Genomic DNA, 19544 nt, shown 5'->3' with positions numbered 1-19544 from the left:
GTCAATAATACAATAGAAAAAGTATATATACAGTGTGTGCAAATGAGGTAGAATACGGAAGGTAAGGCAATAAATAGGCCATAGTGTTGAAATAATTACAATATAGCAATTAAACACTGGAGTGATAGATGTGCAGAAGATGAGTGTGCAAGTAGAGATAGGAGCTAAATAAATAACAGTATGGGGATGAGGTAGTTGGATGGGATAAACCCTGCCCATTTCTACAAAGTCTCTAATTAAAATCGGATTTTAAACCTAACCGTAACATCAACCCTAACCTTAACCACATTGCTAACCTTATGCCTAACCCTAACCTGAAATTAAGACCAATATTTTAATTTGCCAATTTTGACATTGTGGCTGTGTTATCAAGTTGAACCCCCTCTGATGATTGTGGAAGATCAACTAGATACTGAACACTTCTTGGTCAGATGATAAGGGAGGGTTTGTTATTTAGGCCAAGACTGCCGTGTACTGATATAGCCTATAGCCTGGAAAAACTCTGCCCTGCCATGCGTATAGTAATTGCTCTGTAAGGTTTCCAATAATTGTCAAGTAGTCTGTTCAGGTCACAACTTGTGAGGAATAGATCTCAAACTCCATGTGTTCATATTTCTTAACTTTTTCTATCACTTGTTGCTACTGTATTCATCAATTGTTGAACTATAGTTATTGTATTTATCTCATTATTGTATGTGAGTATTTGAATAAAATAAAATAACATTTAACCACACAATGTTCAAACACTATTATGATTTTGAATCTACAATTCTGCACAGTACTTTCAGCGTCAGTATATTACGATGTAGAACAACTGGGTTTAAAATAGTACAATGGCCAGTAAAATGTTTATCTGCGAGAATTTGACAAACTACCTAAATAGGAAATTTGAAGAACTATAGATGGACTAACACAAAACCTATTGAGTAAGGCTTGGTTTGGGTCTGTTCATCAGCCAAAGAGGAATTATAATATCCGTCTGTGGCTGAAACTCACATGAGGAAAAATTGCTTATGTTGGTATGGATAATTAAGACTCAGCAAAATACCCAAATGAAGCCGCCATGGACAGCACACTGTAAAAAGTAATTAGTTCAACTAACTTTTTTTGTGGGGGACTCCCCTTGCCTAGAACCATTTGAGTAACCCAACTCAAAGTGTTGCAGTTGTAACGTCGGGTGAGTGATGAGTGAGGAGTCAAATGCAGAGAGCGAAGTGAATGGGAAAAACGCTTTAATGTCCTTCAAAACATAACATGTCTAAACATGGGTGAATGCCCTAAAACACTGGCACTAAACAAACCCAAAACCTAGTTAGAAACACTGGACAGCGAAAAGCCAAAACAAATACGATACATCACCAAACGTAACAAACCAACAAGCCCGCACAAACACCAGCGGGCAAAACGAACTTAAATAACACCCATCCCAAAACCCCAACAAGGAACAGGTGAAAACAATTAGACCAAAACAAACGAAAAGGAAAAAGGGATCGTGGCAGCTAATAGACCGGTGATGACGACCGCCGAGCGCCACCCGAACAGGAAGGGGAGCCACCTTCGGTGGTATTCGTGACAGTACCCCCCTGACGCGCGGCTCCCGCAGCTCGCTGTCGCCGGCCTCGGGGACGACCCGTGGGGCGAGGCGCAGGGCGATCCGGATGGAGGCGATGGAACTCCCTTAGTATAGTAGGATCCAAAATATCCCCCACCGGGACCCAGCACCTCTCCTACAGAAGTGGCTTAGTGGAGTGGCTTAGTGAGTTCTGGGCCATTTCTGCGCAGGGGATGTATCTCTCCCACTCCCCTGGCCGGTCCTGGCAATACGACCACAGAAACCTACCCACCTCCTGGTTCACTCTCTCCACCTGCCCATTACTCTCCGGGTGATAACCCGAGGTCAGGCTGACCAAGACCCCGAGCCTCTCCATAAGCGCCATACTCTGGACGTAAACTGGGGACCCCGATCAGAAATGATATCCTCGGGCACCCCGTAGTGCCGAAAGACATGGGTGAATAGTGCCTCCACAGTCTGCAGGGCCGTAGGGAGACCGGGCAACGGGATAAGACGGCAGGACTTAGAGAACCGATCCACAACTACCAGGATTGTCATGTTCCCCTGAGACAGGGGAAGATCCGTAAGAAAATCCACCGATAGATGGGACCACGGCCGTTGTGGGACGGGGGGGGGTGTAATTTCCCTCGTGGCAAATGCCTAGGAGCCTTACTCTGAGCACATACCGAACAGGAGGAGACATAGAATCGTATGTCTCTCACCACGGTAGGCCACCAGTACTTCCCTCTAAGACTTTGCACCGTCCTTGAAATACCCGGGTGACCTGATGAGGGTAGACTATGTGCCCATCAAATCAATTGATCACGAACAGCAAGCGGCACGTACCTACGACCCTCCGGGCACTGTGGAGGGGCAGGTTCTTCCCTTAGTGCCTGCTCGATGTCCGTGTCCACCTCGCATACTACCGGTGCAACCAGCTTGGCAGACGGAATGATGGGAGTAGGATCGATGGACCGCTCATCAGTGTCGTATAGGCAGGACAGCGCGTCGGCCTTAGTATTGAGGGAACCTGGTCGATACGAGATCGTAAAACAAAATCGGGTGAAATACATGGCCCACCTTGCCTGACGAGGATTCAGTCTCCTAGCTGATCGGATATACTCCAGGTTACGGTGGTCAGTCCAGATGAGAAAAGGGTGCTTAGCCCCCTCAAGCCAGTGTCTCCACACCTTCAGAGCCTAAACCATGGTCAACAACTCCCTATCCCCCACATCATAATTCCACTCCGCTGGCCCGAGCTTCTTCGGAAAAAAAGCACAGGGCGGAGATTCGGTGGCGTACCCGAGCGCTGGGAGAGCACAGCTCCAACCCCAGCCTTGATGCGTCCACTTCAACTATTAATGCAAAAGAAGGGTCCGGATGCGCCAACACTGGCGCGTCGGTGAACAGCGCCTTCAAACGACGGAGCGCTCCGTCCGCCTCTGCTGACCACTGCGAATGCACCGGCCCCCTCTTCAGCAGTGAGGTAATAGGGGCCGCCACCTGGCCAAAGCCCCAGATAAACCTCCGGTAGTAATTGGCAAACCCTAAGAACCGCTGCACCTCCTTTACTGTGGTGGGAGTCGGCCAACGACGCACGGCCTTGACGCGGTCACCCTCCATTACCACCCCCGAGGTGGAAATGCGATAACCCAGGAAGGAAACGGCTCGTTTGGAAAATTCACATTTCTCTGCCTTCACATACAGGTCATGCTCCAGCAGTCGCCCAAGAACCTTGCGCACCAGAGACACATGCTCGGCACGTGTAGCGGAGTAGATCAAGATGTCGTCAATATACACCACTACACCCTGTCCGTGCAGGTCTCTGAGAATCTCATCAACAAAGGATTGAAAGATGGCTGGAGCATTCTTTAACCCGTACGGCATGAAGAGGTACTCATAATGGCCAGATATGGTACTAAATGCGGTTTTCCACTCATCTCCCTACCGAATACACACCAGATTATACGCGCTCCTGAGGTCCAGTTTCGTGAAAAATCACACCCGTGAAATGATTCCACTGCTGTAGCGATGAGAGGTAGTGGGTAACTAAAACCCAGAGTGATGGAATTTAGACCTCGATAATCAATACACGGACGCAAACCACCCTCTTTTTTCTTCACGAAAAAGAAACTCTAGTAGACGGGTGACGTGGAAGGGCGAATGTACCCCTGTCCAAGAGCCTCCGTGACATATGTCTCCATAGCCAACGTCTCCTCCTGGGACAACGGATACACGTGACTCCTGGGGAGTGCAGCGTTTACCTGGAGGTTTATCACGCAATCCCCCTGTCGATGGGGTGGTAATAGGGTCGCCTTCTCCTTACTGAAGGTGATAGCCAAATCGGCATGCTCAGCAGGAATGCGCACGATGGAAACCTGGTCTGAACTCTCCACCGTTGTCGCACCGATGGAAACTCCTAAACCCCATCAGATCACCCCTGGAGAGCTCCCTGTCTCCACAAAATCGTCGGATTGTGAATAGCCAGCCAGGGAATCCCCAGCACCACCGGAAACGCAGGTTAATCGATAAGGAACAGACTAATCCGTTCCTTATGATCCCCCTGCGTAATCCTCTCCAGAGGAACCGTGGCCTCCCTGACCAGCCCTGACCCTAATGGTTGACTATCTAAGGAGTGCATGGGGAAGGGGGTGTCTATCTTAACTAACGGAATCCTCAACCTCTGAGCGAGTCCACGATCTATAAAATTCCCTGCTGCGCCTGAATCGACTAGCGCCTTATGCTGGAGAGAGGGGAAAAATTTAAGGAAACAGATTAACAAAAACATGTGTCCAACAGGAAGCTCTGGGAGAGTGTGGTGCTGACTCACCTGGGGTGACCGAGGAGTGTTCCGCCTGCCCTCTCGACTCCCAGAAGGACTCCTCCAGCACCGACCAGATGTGTGCCCTCTCCGGCCACAATGGGTACAGGAGGAGCCTCCTTCTCCAGTCTCCCTAGATGCAGCCCCTCCTAGCTCCATCGGGGGGGGGGCATTGGTGGAACTGACAGGACCCTTTCAGAACGTCTGCGAGCAGCCAGCAGATGGTCTAGCCGGATAGACATGTCGATCAGATCATCCAAGCTAAGCGTAGTGTCCCGACAAGCCAGCTCCCTGCGGACGTCCTCTCTTAAGCTACACCTGTAATGGTCTATCAGGGCCCTGTCGTTCCACCCAGCTCCAGTGGCCAAAGTCCAGAAATCCATTGCAAAGTCCTGCGCACTCCTCTTCCCCTGCCGGAGATGGAACAACCTCTCACCCGCCGCTCGGCTCTCCGGAGGATGATCGAACACAGCCCAGAAACGGCGGGTGAACTCCAGGTAGTGGCCCCTCGCTGAGTCGGGCCCGTTCCAGACGGCTTTGGCCCACTCCAGGGCCCTACCCGTCAGGCAGGAGACGAGGACACTCACGCTTTCTTCGTCCGAGGGAGCAGGCCGAACGGTGGCCAGGTAGAGCTCTAGTTGTAGCAGAAATCCCTGGCACCCCGCCGCCACTCCATCGTACTCCCTTGGAGGCGTGATGCGCAGAGCGCTGGCACCGGATCCCGCTGGAGGAGATGGTAGAGTTGCTGGTGGGAGGGTAGGTGGGGTAGTAGGGAGACCACTCCTCTCCCGAACGGTCCATTCTCTCCATCATTTGATCCATTACTGATCCGATGCGATGGAGGATGGACGTATGATGAATGACTCTCCTCCATCATGGGGAGAGGGGTGGTCGCTGCTCCTGCTGACTCCATCTGGTGTTGCGGGCTTCTGTAACGTCGGGTGAGTGATGAATGAGGAGTCAAATGCAGAGGGCGAAGTGAATGGGAAAAACGCTTTAATGTCCTTCAAAACGTAACATGTCTAAACATGGGTGAATGCCCTAAAACACTGGCACTAAACAAACCCAAAACCTAGTTACAAACACTGGACAGCGAAAAGCCAAAGCAAACACGATACATCACCAAACGTAACAAACCAACAAGCCCGCACAAACACCAGCGGGCAAAACTAACTTAAATAACACCCATCCCAAAACCCCAACAAGGAACAGGTGAAAACAATTAGACAAAAACAAACGAAAAGGAAAAAGGGATCGGTGGCAGCTAATAGACCGGCGACGACGACCGCCGAGCGCCACCCGAGCAGGAAGGGGAGCCACCTTCGGTGGTATTCGTGACAGCAGTGTTCAATACTTAAAGTAATAAAGTGACATCCCCACCCATATGGTTATCTTTTTAAGGTGTAAATACTATTAACTTTTTGACACTAAATTGCATGAAGTATTCTGAACTATAACGATTTATTTTTTTAGTGAACATAAAAATGCAAGGTCCCTTCTACGTCAATACATATTTTTTGAAGTTTAAGTAGTTTTGATTTATAATTTTCAGTGGTCGTGTCTTAATGTTTAATGTTGTTTGATGTATTTGACTATCTCATTTATCCCACCTTAGGAGGCATTGTTGAGCACATTGGTCATTCCTCGAACAGTAACTGGAGGTAGAACTGTAAGCATCACAGGATGCTGCATTAACCCCTGTTATTAAGAGTGGTGACTATAACTTTGTTGATTGTGGTAATGGCTTGTCTCATTGTTGAACATCAATTTGCCAGATGGTTTTGATATCTGTTCATCATGATCAATTACACCTCATAGCACAGCAAAATGCTTAATACTTTCTTAGAAATATAATTTTCTTTCTTCAAGTATGCATACAACAATGTGAAAAAATATCATTAAGTCTTCACATTTTTAATTACCCACAATCCTCTAAAAACATAGGTACGTGGTGCTATTAAGTATTCATAACTTGCAAAAACCACTTTTGTGATTTGAGTTCTACTGACCGTTGGAGATGTTTGAGTAGACACTACTCAATTTCTTTAAGTTTGGCAATTACTTTTTACATTGCAGTTGTCAAAGCAGTTTGACCCGTTTCCAAGGAATGTAACAAACTTGACATGAAAAATGTGCAGCAGTATTCAACAGTGTTTTATAGGCTTGAGGCTGATAATGTAATTCCTCTCTAATGTATTTATGGAAGTAGTTTACAACAGCTAGGATTAATCATGTGATTTACACACAATGCTGTGTTAAGTGACCTTCACCATTAAAATAAACCCTTTCATGCTCAGTTAAAAGCCCTGTCACTTTTATGAATGCCACTAAGACCTCTCCCTTTAAAACTGTTTCCAAGAAAATATTATTTCATATGTATTGGATTGATTTTACGATTATTACACTGTTACTATAACCTCGCGCCAGGCTGTTGTCACTGCAGTACTGCAGCTCCCCATGTCTCTTAGACAGCAAACTAACAAATCAGGTCATACAGGCTCATCAAAACATCTCTAAAAGTCTGTCCACTTTGTCATGGCAGATATAAGAAGTATTAGATAATAAGTATATTATACTATACACACTATATGCACTACAAAATAAGTTGGTATTTTATTTATTTTGTATAAAACAAACTACAACACAAATATTCAATACAAATACAGTATTTACAGATTCAATACACAAAACATTACATCTTTAAGATTTTTCACCAAATAACAGACATTTTTCTACCATAGTTTGTTATGAATGATTATTGTCCTGGAATATACAGCTATATACAAGTGTAAATAACGGATTTTATTTTCACAGTAAAACAGAAAAAACTGATATAGTTTTGCCCACCCAAGTGGAGACTTTCTGTGGAGAGTTTCTGTGTTGAGCTGGCAATGGGATAGGTGCCCTCATATCAACTATGGATCTTGTAAATCATCAATACAGCTATGAGCACAATGATTTAACAAAGAGTAGAAACACAGTAGAGCATGACACTTGGTTAAAAAAATCCTGTCAAAAATGCTATATCACTTCAGAGATCCACCAACTGTCACAGAATATTAGAGGTCAAATGGCAAAGATGGTGTAGCTTAAGGTTCAGAGGTCACGAAATAAAGAAGTCTTTTAGACTGTAGAGTCAGAGTGGTCTTTTGTTTCTGAACAGTGTCTGGGAAAGAGTAGGCAGGGCTTACAGTGGCCAGGAAATCCAGGCATGTCTCAAAGTGGGCAAGAGATCTGTTGGAGATAACTGGTCGTGTTGTTGTTCAGTGTGTTGTTCAGAGCCCAATGGTCGACGTAAGAGACGAGATCTTCAGCCATTGGTAGGCCTGGGCTCAGTTCTGTGTATAAACGCAGCTCTATTTCCGACCCTATATGGCAAACAAAACAAAGCTGGTCAGTGATGCAAGAGAAGCACAGCTGAATGAAGTTACAGATTTTCATCTATGTTGTGCAATGTTGAGAGCAGCCTTGTTAGAGGATTTTGATGTAATGAAGAAAAAAAACATAAACTTAGGCTCCCGTGTAATCATTCAGTTCTTATCTCTGCCATCTGTTTTAGCTTACATGCATTATTATGTTTCACACCTTATAAATATGAGAAGGAAATTCTATTGACTGAAATATGTTCCTCAATCGTCTGACACACGTACATTTTTTTTTCTCAAATATGTTTCTAAAGGCCCTTGGATTCCATCAGTTTTATTTTCCTGTTGTAGTCTTTCATTTTGACTAGCAAATGTTTCACAAAGACAATACATGCAGACATGATGAAACCCTGCCGTTGAATACTACAGTATAACAAACAGTCAGATTCCCTCTAGCATCATTTACCTGAGTTATCACTCCATTGGCTCTCTGGACTGTGGTTAGACTCTGCAGTGTTGTATGACTCTACTGTAGCTACTTCATTGCTCAGGAACCCCTTGCTGTTTACACTGCCTGGCAGCTCCAATTGATCCAATTGCTCCCAATGCTGTGCAATCTGAAAGAGCAAAACACAGGGGATGAGCCTGGTTGCATTTTTGCTTGGTTTAACTGTGTTAGAATTTGTTGTATTCAATGCAGAATACCTGGTAAACATGGGTATTCCTGATAATGAAAAAAGCACACTGAACATGTACTGGTAGAGACAAACTTACCTCAATAAGTGTTTCTTCGTTCAAATCTTCATAGTCTGTAAAGTTGAAGGAAAATTGACATGAGCATTGCGCAAACCTCAATTACATTTGCAGCCCACGTTCACACACAGAGTTGAATCAAACCCAAGCCTCCAGCAAGCTTAATCTTACCTGTGGAGTGATCTGGTGACACTTGGAAAGACGAGTAGTAGTTGATGCTGTCTGGTCCTATTTCCACAGAGGTGATAAAGTCTGGAACATCAGGGTCATTGACAGAGCCATCAAGATATGACGCTGCTGTGATGGTCTCCCCTCGGTTGTCTGAGCTGTCGACTTTGTTCTCCTGTATCTTTCTGTCCTCCTGCAGGTGTGTGTTGGTGTTGCGATCCTCGAGGCAATGGGTTGCACTGTTGTCCATTTCCTCTGTCTTGATCTTTAACCCCTAGAGGAGAAAACAGCAAAACATTAAATACGATTGTAATATTCATCTCTGTTGTCACTGGTCTGAATACAGCCAGCTAAATATACACCGCTCTATATTCAGCAGAGGGAAAACAGTACTACAAGTGATGATAAAGGGATTCTAAAGATTTTTGCAGTTAAAAAGTAATATAACCTTGTCATTTTTCTTTGCATCCTTTGCTTTTGACCTCTTGTTATTTGGCTTTGTGCTGACGTTCAGCATTTTGTAAACGCGCACCGCTCCTGACCCTCTGTTGATGCTCTTGTCTTTCACCTCCTTGATGTCAGGAAGGGAGTTCATTGCACAGCGGAAATTGGCCTTCCATGTCTTAGGGTCTGGTGTAGTCTCGCCTTGTATGAATTTCCCTGCATCAACAGACAAGTAATATAATTGTTATTACGATGCAGAAAGTAGATTGAAAAATCCTAAGGTGCTGAAGTGCATATTGTTCATCTAGCAAAAATCCATTATTATAAGAGGGGCTATTCCACACTAGGTAGTCTAGGTATGTGTAATTTGCTCACCTGTGTGCATGGCCCATTGCTTGAATAGACAGGCATCCTTGTTCAGGTCCCATCCATGACGTGCAGCATGCTTCCATGGGATGGAGAATATCTTCTTGTCCTGGACAAAAACACAAAGAAATGGGTTTCAAATGAGTGCCTCCTATCTCTCACCCCAGCGTCTCCTGTACATGCTTAGTTGTTTTTTAAATTTTTTTTTTTATTTAACCTTTATTTAACTAGGCAAGTCAGTTAAGAACACATTTTTATTTACAATGACGAGTAGTCCTGTTCATGGATAATAGTACTAAATATGTTGTGTGACGTCAATACCTCGACTGAGCTCTCTTCATACAATGACAGTGTCTTTGTAGATAAAGGAAAAATCATTAGATGAGTTTGACGAGCAGGAAAGTCTTACCTTGTCCACCCACACCAATCCACTGATGGAGTTGGTCTCAATCTTATCCTCCAGCCAAGGCCTCATTCTCATCCTAGACACAGGCATGGTTCCTGTGAGATCAAGGAGAAGAGATAAACTTCGTTTTAGGCACATGGCATTTGGGGTAGATTTACAAGCACGTCACTCCCACCCACTACCCTGCTCAGTTAGTGCAGATGTTTAGTGCGCTCAGTGAAGTTCATGACCAGGAAGTGTGATGTAGCTCCTTCGATCATTGCCAACAACTGGCAAATTACTGGAAATATGTGCAAATCAGTGAAAGACAGCAGTACTACTAGTATGTCTATCATGTGCATAGGACTACACTGAAATTATTTTAAAGTGTCCTAATTATCTTATTCAAGCAGATGCACGTTATACTATACAGTGGTATAAAGTACTTGAGTAAAAATACTTTAAAGTAGTACTTAAGTAGTTATTTTGGTGTATCTTTACTATTTATATATATATATTTGTTAACTTTTACTTTACTACATCTCTAAAGTAAATAATGTACTTTTTACTCCATACATTTTCTGTGTTTACATTTTGATCGCTTAGCAGCACAGGAAATGTCTCTGATCTGGCGGACTCGCTAAACACGTTTGTAATGATGCGAATGAATGTTGGAGTGGCTATTCATAAATAAATAAAAAACAATATAATGGTGCCATCTGGTTTATAAGGAATTTGAAATGATTTATACTTGTACTTTTGATACTTAAGTATATTTAAAACCAAATACTTTTAGGCTTTTACTCAAGTAGTATTTTATTGGGTAACTCTTTACTTGGTAATTTTCTATGAAGGTCTCTTTACTTTTAGTCAAGTATGACAATTGGGTACTTTTTCCGCCACTGATGCTATATCGCTATTTCTGTTGCAGTCGAGGTTAAAGGGGGCGGGTTCTATAGCTCTTGAAAAGAACGAACACTTTAATCGTGCACTGAACAAGCGCATGCATATTTTGCCCAATCCATTACAGTGCCTCTAAATTAGTGTTGCAACCTTGACCCACTAAAACTTGCAACTTTATATTTTAACTAGAACTCTTGAAATGTCATAAATATACTACTGCAAAACTGCATTAATTATAACTGCATTGTTCCATGTCTCGTTAAATTCACAAATGAGCGCACCGCGCACACCACTTTGCTTCTTGCCTCGTGTCAAGCGTAAATAAGATCTGTCAATGTGTGGAATATATGTGCCCAATGACAAAACACACGCTGCTGCACACATGGAAAAACAAATCCCAGTCAATTGAATAGAAAATAGCATATACTATAAATTACAAGTATATCTGCTATAAATATGTACAAAGAGCACTAGCACAAACACAACGTTTCCACGTAGCCCAGTGCATGCAATAATAAAATAAAATCACTTACAGCTACAATATGTTGTCGCTTAATCCCGGTGATTTGTAATTGAGCCTAAAAGCAAGTATTTCCTTTTGTGAAGATGGAGCGGGAAGTTATTCCTCTGTGATTCCTTGGAACGTTTATATCCACTCAGGTCTTCCTTTACAGTGTGTACAATCAACTGAAGGAAACTGGTTTTTATATAAAGTGGGTGGGATTTCCCCAATATAGTATCATGTACACTCTTCATTGGTGGGGGCGACAGTTTGGGCAGCAGTCCGCATCTGCGCTGAGGAAGAACTGCACATACAGGCGCGCTCAAACTTCAGGCAACATGATTTCCGAGAAATCATGCTGTTGTGAGAGATAAGGTGTGACGAGGAAGTCTTGAGCATAGCCAATAAACGAATATATTGCATGATCCTGCATGTAGCATGATCATGACGTATCAATTTACAATATATTGGCTCAGTGAAGTAATCTTTCCACATGTATTCCCGTCAATTGTCCTAAATAAATACACATAATTAGATAATAAGATTGCACTATTGGGTGAGTGGCCTATGCATTTTCTGTTATCGATGCAATTATGTCCCGCAAAGCATCAAACAGCCAAAATCCAGGCAAACCCTTGAGAATAAATTGTAGTCGAGTCGCGCTTTTCCGGGAAATGGTGTAGTTATTCAAATCAACGACAGGGGCAGTCTTGACTCTCCAATTGATACAGAGTTGTGTCACAGACTCCAGTTCAGACTTCATGTAAGTCACTGCTGACAACAGTGTGTTTCTTGTTTACGTAAGATAAACAAACAGGGGTGGACTGGCCACTCGTTAGCAAGGCCCACCCAATCAGATTTACAAAAAAAATATTCAAATGTCAGTTTTGAAGAAATACAACAGATTACCTGGATTGATATTCACTATCACAGGATGGTTTTGACAAAAATAACTAACTGAAAGCCACCCCAACAAGCCACAAATATGACTGCAGTGAGGCATATGCCACTGAATGTTTCATTTGTTAATTTAGCAAACAAGATGTATCATAATCCAGTGCCATTTTCACAGTCAACACACCTACATTTTAGCTTTAGTTAGCTTTAAAATGCTAAATGTTCTCTCAGCCTCATGGCAAAATGTGTAGAATAACATGAGATTAGCAATAAAACTGCACATTTTTCTCTGCCCCATGTCAAAATATGTAAAATTGCAGGTAGTTTGTTTCTTTGAGGGGACCACAGTATTTTAGCTAGCTAACATTAGCATTGCTAGCTATTTTTGATGAACTTCGCTAGTAACAGAAATATTTACATCTCTTGTCAATATGGCTACATCATAATATGGCAAAGATGTTTATGACAAATGATTTGCCTACTTTAGCAATGTCATCGGATTTCCATGCCACTAAAATAGTGTTATTTAGACAAAACAAATATCACGAATATCCGGTCAAAAGTTTTAGAACAACTACTCATTCAAGGGTTTTATTTTTACTATTTTCCACGTTGTAGAATAATAGTGTAGACATCAAAACTATGAAATAGCACATATGGAATCATGTAGTAACCAAAAAAGTGTTAAATGAATCAATGAATTTCCTTTGCCTTGATGACAGCTTTGCACACCCTTGGCATTCTCTCAACCAGTTTCATGAGGTAATCACCTGGAATGCATTTCAATTAACAGGTGTGCCTTCTTAAAGTTAATTTGTGGAATTTCTTTCCTTAATGCATTCGAGCCAATTAGTTGTTGACAAGGTAGGGGGGGGCATACATAAGATAGCCCTATTTGGTAAAAGGCCAAAGTCCATATTATGGTAAGAACATAAGAATATAGCCTGAAATTAAAGCAAGAGCAGCTAAAATAAACAAAGAGAAATGACAGTCCATCATTTAAGACATGAAGATCAGTCAATACAGAACATTTCAGGATGTTGAAAGTTTCTTCAAGTGCAGTCGCAAAAAAAACATCAAGCACTGAGATGAACTGGCTCTCATGAGGACCGCAATAGGAATGGAAGACCCTGCTGCATAGGGTAAGTTCATTAGAGTTACCAGGTTCAGAATTGCAGCCCAAATAATTGCTTCACAGAGTTCAAGTAACAGACGCATCTCAACATCAACTGTTCAGAGGAGACTGTGTGAATCAGGCCTTCATATTCAAATGGCTGTAAAGAAACCACTACTAAAGGACACCAATAATAAGAGAAGACTTGCTTGGGCCAAGAAGCAATGGACATTAGACTGGAAATTGTCCTTTCATCTGGAGTCCAAATTTGAGATTTTTGCTTCCAACTGCCGTGTCTTTGTGAGATGCGGTGTGGGTGAATAAATGATCTCTGCATGTGTATTTCCCACCTTGAAGCATGGATGAGGAGTTGTTATGGTGTGGCGGTGCTTTGCTGGTGACACTGTCTGATTTATCTAGAATTCAAGGCACACTTAACCAGCATGGCTACCACATCATTCTGTAGCTATCCCATCCCATCTGGTTTGTGGTTAGTGGAACTATCATTTGTCTTTCAACAGGACGATGACCCAAAACATATCTCCAGGCTGTGTAAGGGCTATTTGACCAAGAAGGAGAGTGATAGAGTTCTATATCAGATGACCTGGCCTCCACAATCCCCCAACCAATTTGAGATGGTTTGGGATGAGTCAGACCGCAGAGTTAAGGAAAAGCAGCCAACAAGTGGGAACTCCTTCAAGACTGTTGGAAAAGCATTCCAGGTGAAGCTGGTTGAGAGAATTCTAAGAGTGTGCAAAGCTGTCATCAATGCAAAGGGTGGCAATTTGAAGAATCTCAAATATAAAATACTTTGATTTGTTTAACATTTTTTGGGTTACTACATGATTCCATATGTGTTATGGATGTAGATGTACAATGTAGAAAATAGTAAAAATAAAGAAACTCACTCTGAGTATGAGCTCTAAAACTTGTGACCGGTAGTGTATGTCTAGAATGATTTATTTCAGCTTTTATTTCTTTCATCACATTCCCAGTGGGTCAAAAGTTTACATACACTCAATTAGTATTTGGTAGCATTACCTTTAAATTGTTTAACTTGGGTCAAACGTTTCGGGTAGCCTTCCACAAGCTTCCCAAAATAAGTTGGGTCAACATTGGCCCATTCCTCCTGACAGAGCTGGTGTAACTGAGTCAGGTTTGTAGGCCTCCTTGCTTGCACATGCTTTTTCAGTTCTGCCCAGAAATGTTCTATAGGATTGAGGTCAGGGCTTTGTTATGGCCACTCCAATACCTTGACTTTGTTGTCCTTAAGCCATTTTGCCACAACTTTGGAAGTATGCTTGGGGTCATTGTCCATTTGGAAGACCCATTTGAGACCAAGCTTCAACTTCCTGACTGATGTCTTGAGATGTTGCTTCAATATATCCACATAATATTCTTCCCTCATGATGCCATCTATTTTGTGAAGTCCACCAGTCCCTCCTGCAGCAAAACACCCCCCACAACATGATGCTGCCACCCCCGTGCTTCACGGTTGGGATGGTATTCATTGGCTTGCAAGCATCCCCCTTCTTCTTCTAAACATAACGATGGTCATTATGGCCAAAAAGTACAATTTTTGCCCCCATGTGCAGTTGCAAACCGTAGTCTGGCGTTTTTATGGTGATTTTGGAGCAGTGGCTTCTTCTATGCTGAGAGGCCTTTCAGGTTATGTCGATATAGGACTCGTTTTACTGTGGATATAGATACTTTTGTATCTTTTTCCTCCAGCATCTTCACAAGGTCATTTGCTGTTTTTCTGGGATTGATTTGCACTTTTCGCTCCAAAGTACATTCATCTCTAGGAGACAGAACGCCTCTCTTTCTTGGGTGGTATGATGGCTGCGTGGTCCCATGGTGTTTATACTTGCATACTATTGTTTGTACAGATGAACGTGGTACCTTCAGGCGTTTGGAAATTGCTCCCAAAGATGAACCAGACTTGTGGAGGTCTACAATTTTATTTCTGAGGTCTTGGCTGATTTCAGGCGTTTGGAAATTGCTCCCAAAGATGAACCAGACTTGTGGAGGTCTACAATTTTATTTCTGAGGTCTTGGCTGATTTCTTTTGATTTTCCCATGATGTCAAGCAAGGAGGAACTGAGTTTGAAGGTAGGCCTTGAAATACATCCACAGGTACACCGCCAATTGACTCAAATGATGTCAATTAGCCAATCAGAAGCTTCTAAAGCCATGACATCATTTTCTGGAATTTTCCAAGCTGTTTAAAGGCACAGTCAACTTAGTGTATGTAAACTTCTGACCAACTGGAATTGTGATACAGTGAATTATAAGTGAAATAATCTGTCTGTAAACAGTTGTTGACTTGTGTCATGCACAAAGTAGATGTCCTAACTGACTTGCCAGAACTATAGGTTGTTAACAAGACATTTGTGGAGTGGTTGAAAAACGAGTTGTAATGACTCCAACCTAAGAGCGGCCTGTCTGAAATTTCAGAGTTTCCTAGTTTCAATTTGCACATGAACACGTCATTAGTGCATGGAGGAGGGTTAGGGGGAAGAGTTTGTGGGAGATGATTGTTTGGCAGATTAAGTCCTTTAAACCAAAGCGGCACCTGGAGTTTCTCCCGGCTCTCTGCTAACGAAAGCCAAGTTTGACGTGTTGGTCCGACACTCTTCGTGTATTTGGATTGAAGTGTCTGGGAACAAGATTACGGCTGCTGCAACGTCAAATGTGCGTGACCATTTGATAGGACCGCACACAGAGATACATTTCTACTTCTTGGCTTGTCATACTGTCACACCCTGACAGGCTCCCTCCCCGGCTCCCTTAGGAGACTTCCTCCAAGAAGTTTTTTAGGTTGCTCAAAATGTGTCCTCTCAAAACATACAATGGGTACAATGAATCAATGAAATGTTATTTTCGTGTCAAATTGCCAATTGGCAACCCATCCCTTATGGGATTAATTGACACATAAACAAACATTACAATAATTCCCTATGGTAATTAAATGATAATTATTCTTCCAGTGTTCTCTGCATTGCGCATCACAAAAAGAGTGAAAAAATATATAGAATTATTATTTTTAAATAATATAATCAATACATGATAGCATATATGGTTATCCAAACAATAATCACATCCCTAGAGCATGTGTAGGCTAGGCCTACTCAAAATGGTGTCGAAATTAACCAGTTGTATAAAATAGGCTACAGTATGGTGTGATATAGTCTATGTATGTGTCACGGCTTTCGTCTGTAGAAGGAAGAGCGGACCAAAATGCAGCGTGGTTGTTATTCATTTTACTTTAATAAAGAAACTGTACACGAATAAACTAACAAAACAACAAACGTGCGAAAACCTAAAACAGTCCTATCTGGTGCAAAACACAGAGACAGGAACAATCACCCACAAACACACAGTGAAACCCAGGCTACCTAAATATGGTTCCCAATCAGAGACAATGACTAACACCTGCCTCTGATTGAGAACCATATCAGGCCAGACATAGAAATAGACAAACAAGACATCCAACATAGAATGCCCACTCAGATCACACCCTGACCAACCAAAACATAGAAACATACAAAGTAAACTATGGTCAGGGTGTGACAGTACCCCCCCAAGGTGCGGACTCCGGCCGCAAAACCTGAACCTATCGGGGAGGGTCTGGGTGGGCATCTGTCCACGGTGGCGGCTCTGGTGCTGGACGTGGCCCCCACTTCACCGTAGTCTTCCCCCACCTTGTCCGCTTCCGTGACCTCCTAGCTTCGGCAACCCTACTTAATAACACGGGACAGAGGGGCAGCTCGGGACAGAGGGGCAGCCCGGGACAGGGGGCAGCTCGGGCAGAGGGGCTCTTCAGACTCCGGCAGCAGCGCCGTACAGGCGGGAGACTCCGGCAGCACAGGAGAGGAGGAAGGCTCTGGCAGATCCTGGCTGACTGGCGGATCTGGAAGAGTCTGGCTGACTGGCGGATCTGGAAGAGTCTGGCTGACTGGCGGATCTGGAAGAGTCTGGCAGACTGGCGGATCTGGAAGAGTCTGGCAGACTGACGGTTCCGGCAGAGTCTGGTTGACTGGCAGATCTGGAGGTCTGGTTGACTGGCAGATCTGGAAGAGTCTGGTTGACTAGCAGATCTGGAAGAGTCTGGCTGACTGGCAGATCTGGAAGAGTCTGGCTGACTGGCAGATCTGGAAGAGTCTGGCTGACTGGCAGATCTGGAAGAGTCTGGCTGACTGGCAGATCTGGAAGAGTCTGGCTGACTGGCAGATCTGGAAGAGTCTGGTTGACTGGCAGATCTGGAAGAGTCTGGTTGACTGGCGGATCTGGAAGAGTCTGGCTGACTGACGGTTCCGGCAGATCCTGGCTGACTGACGGTTCCGGAAGAGTCTGGCTGACTGACGGTTCCGGCAGATCCTGGCTGACTGACGGTTCCGGCAGATCCTGGCTGACTGGCGGTTCCGGCAGAGTCTGGCTGACTGGCAGATCTGGAAGAGTCTGGCGGATCTGGAAGAGTCTGGCTGACTGGCGGATCTGGAAGAGTCTGGCTGACTGGCGGATCTGGAAGAGTCTGGCTGACTGGCGGATCTGGAAGAGTCTGGCTGACTGGCGGATCTGGAAGAGTCTGGCTGACTGGCGGATCTGGAAGAGTCTGGCTAACTGGCGGATCTGGAAGAGTCTGGCAGACTGGCGGATCTGGAAGAGTCTGGCAGACTGGCAGATCTGGAAGAGTCTGGCTGACTGGCGGATCCTGGCAGACTGGCGGCTCTGGCTGCTCCATGCTGACTGGCGGCTCTGGCTGCTCCATGCTGACTGGCGGCTCTGGCGGCTTCTTGCAGACTGGCAGCTCTGGCTGCTCCATGCAGACTGGCAGCTCTGGCAGCTCCTTGCAGACTGGCAGCTCCTTGCAGACTGGCAGCTCCTTGCAGACTGGCAGCTCTGGCTGCTCCATGCAGACTGGCAGCTCTGGCTGTTCCAAGAATACTGACAGCTCTGGCTGCCCCATGCAGACTGGCAGCTCTGGCTACTCCATGCAGACTGACAGCTCTGGCTGCTCCATGCAGACTGACAGCTCTGGCTGCTCCATGCAGACTGACAGCTATGGCTGCTCCATGCAGACTGGCAGCTCTGGCTGCTCCATGCAGACTGACATCTCTGGCTGCTCCATGCAGACTGACATCTCTGGCTGCTCCATGCAGACTGACATCTCTGGCTGCTCCATGCAGACTGACAGCTCTGGCTGCTCCATGCAAGCTGGCAGCTCTGGCTGCTCCATGCAGGCTGGCAGCTCTGGCTGCGCTAAACAGGCAGGAGACTCCGGAAACTCTGTATAGGCGGAAGTCTCTGGCAGCGCTAAACAGGCGGGAGACTCCAGCAGCGCAGGAGAGGAGGAAGGCTCTGGCTGCGCTGAACAGGCGGGAGACTCTGGCAGCGCTGTAGAGGAGAAAGGCTCGGGCAGCGCTGAACAGGCGGGAGACTCCGGCAGCGCAGGAGAGGAGGAAGGCTCCGGCAGCGCTGGAGAGGCGAGGCGCACTGTAGGCCTGATGCGTGGTGCTGGCACTGGTGGTACTGGGCCGAGGACACGCACAGGAAGCCTGGTGCGGGAGCTGCCACCGGAGGGCTGGTGTGTGGAGGTGGTACTGGGTAGACCGGACCGTGCAGGCGCACTGGAGCTCTTGAGCACTGAGCCTGCCCAACCTTACCTGGTTGAATACTCCCGGTCGCTCTGCCAGTGAGGCTAGGTGGAATAGCCCGCACTGCGCTATGCAGGCGAACCGGGGACACCGTGCGCAAGGCTGGTGCCATGTAAGCCGGCCCAAGGAGACGCACTGGGGACCAGATGCGTAGAGCCGGCTTCATGGCATTTGGCTCGACGCTCAATCTAGCCCGGCCGATACGCGGAGCTGGAATATACTGCACCGGGCTATGCACCCACACTGGAGTCACCATGCACACCACAGCATAACACGGTGCCTGCCCGGTCTCTCTAGCCCCCCGGTAACCACAGGAAGTTGGCGTAGGTCTCCTACCTCGCTTCGCCATACTCCCTGTGAGCCCCCCCCAATAAATTTTTGGGGCTGACTCTCAGGCTTCCATCCACGTCGCCGCGCTGCCTCCTCATACCAGCACCTCTCAGCTCTCTCCGCCTCCAGTTCTTCTTTGGGGCGGCGATATTCTCCAGGCTGATCCCAGGGTCCTTCTCTGAATAATTTGTCCTCCCATGTCGATTCCTCTTTTTGTTGCTCCTGCTGTTGCTTTTGCCTGTTACCACGTCGCTTGGTCCTGTTGTGGTGGGTGATTCTGTCACGGC

At 45.2% G+C, this 19544-nt stretch overlaps 2 protein-coding genes across 3 annotated transcripts in view; one reads left to right on the top strand and one right to left on the bottom strand.

The window, feature by feature from the left end:
* The window catches only part of LOC135550954 (long-chain-fatty-acid--CoA ligase 6-like), a 106732-nt gene that overhangs the window by 32053 nt on the left and 55135 nt on the right, over positions 1-19544 (top strand). The gene's annotated exons all lie outside the window — the stretch shown is intronic.
* On the bottom strand, positions 6975-11450 carry LOC135550953 (interferon regulatory factor 1-like). 2 transcript variants are annotated; one of them, XM_064982249.1, is made up of 8 exons: positions 11291-11450; positions 9879-9970; positions 9479-9578; positions 9108-9319; positions 8663-8933; positions 8513-8547; positions 8205-8355; positions 6975-7741 (listed from the first exon to the last, which is right to left on the bottom strand). In XM_064982249.1, exons 2-8 carry the CDS (start codon positions 9963-9965, stop codon positions 7590-7592), a joined length of 1008 nt encoding a protein of 335 aa, XP_064838321.1. In that variant the 5' UTR covers positions 9966-9970; positions 11291-11450; the 3' UTR covers positions 6975-7589. The 2 variants fall into 2 exon arrangements, with proteins under 2 accessions (XP_064838321.1, XP_064838322.1); XM_064982250.1 differs by lacking the exon at positions 8205-8355 and having other exon boundaries at positions 7628-7741.

This window comes from Oncorhynchus masou, chromosome 12 (genome assembly GCF_036934945.1).
Source record: "Oncorhynchus masou masou isolate Uvic2021 chromosome 12, UVic_Omas_1.1, whole genome shotgun sequence".
Taxonomy (NCBI): domain Eukaryota; kingdom Metazoa; phylum Chordata; class Actinopteri; order Salmoniformes; family Salmonidae; genus Oncorhynchus; species Oncorhynchus masou.
The sequence above is the reverse complement of the archived record's forward strand: the minus strand, read 5'-3'. Positions and strand labels throughout refer to the sequence as shown.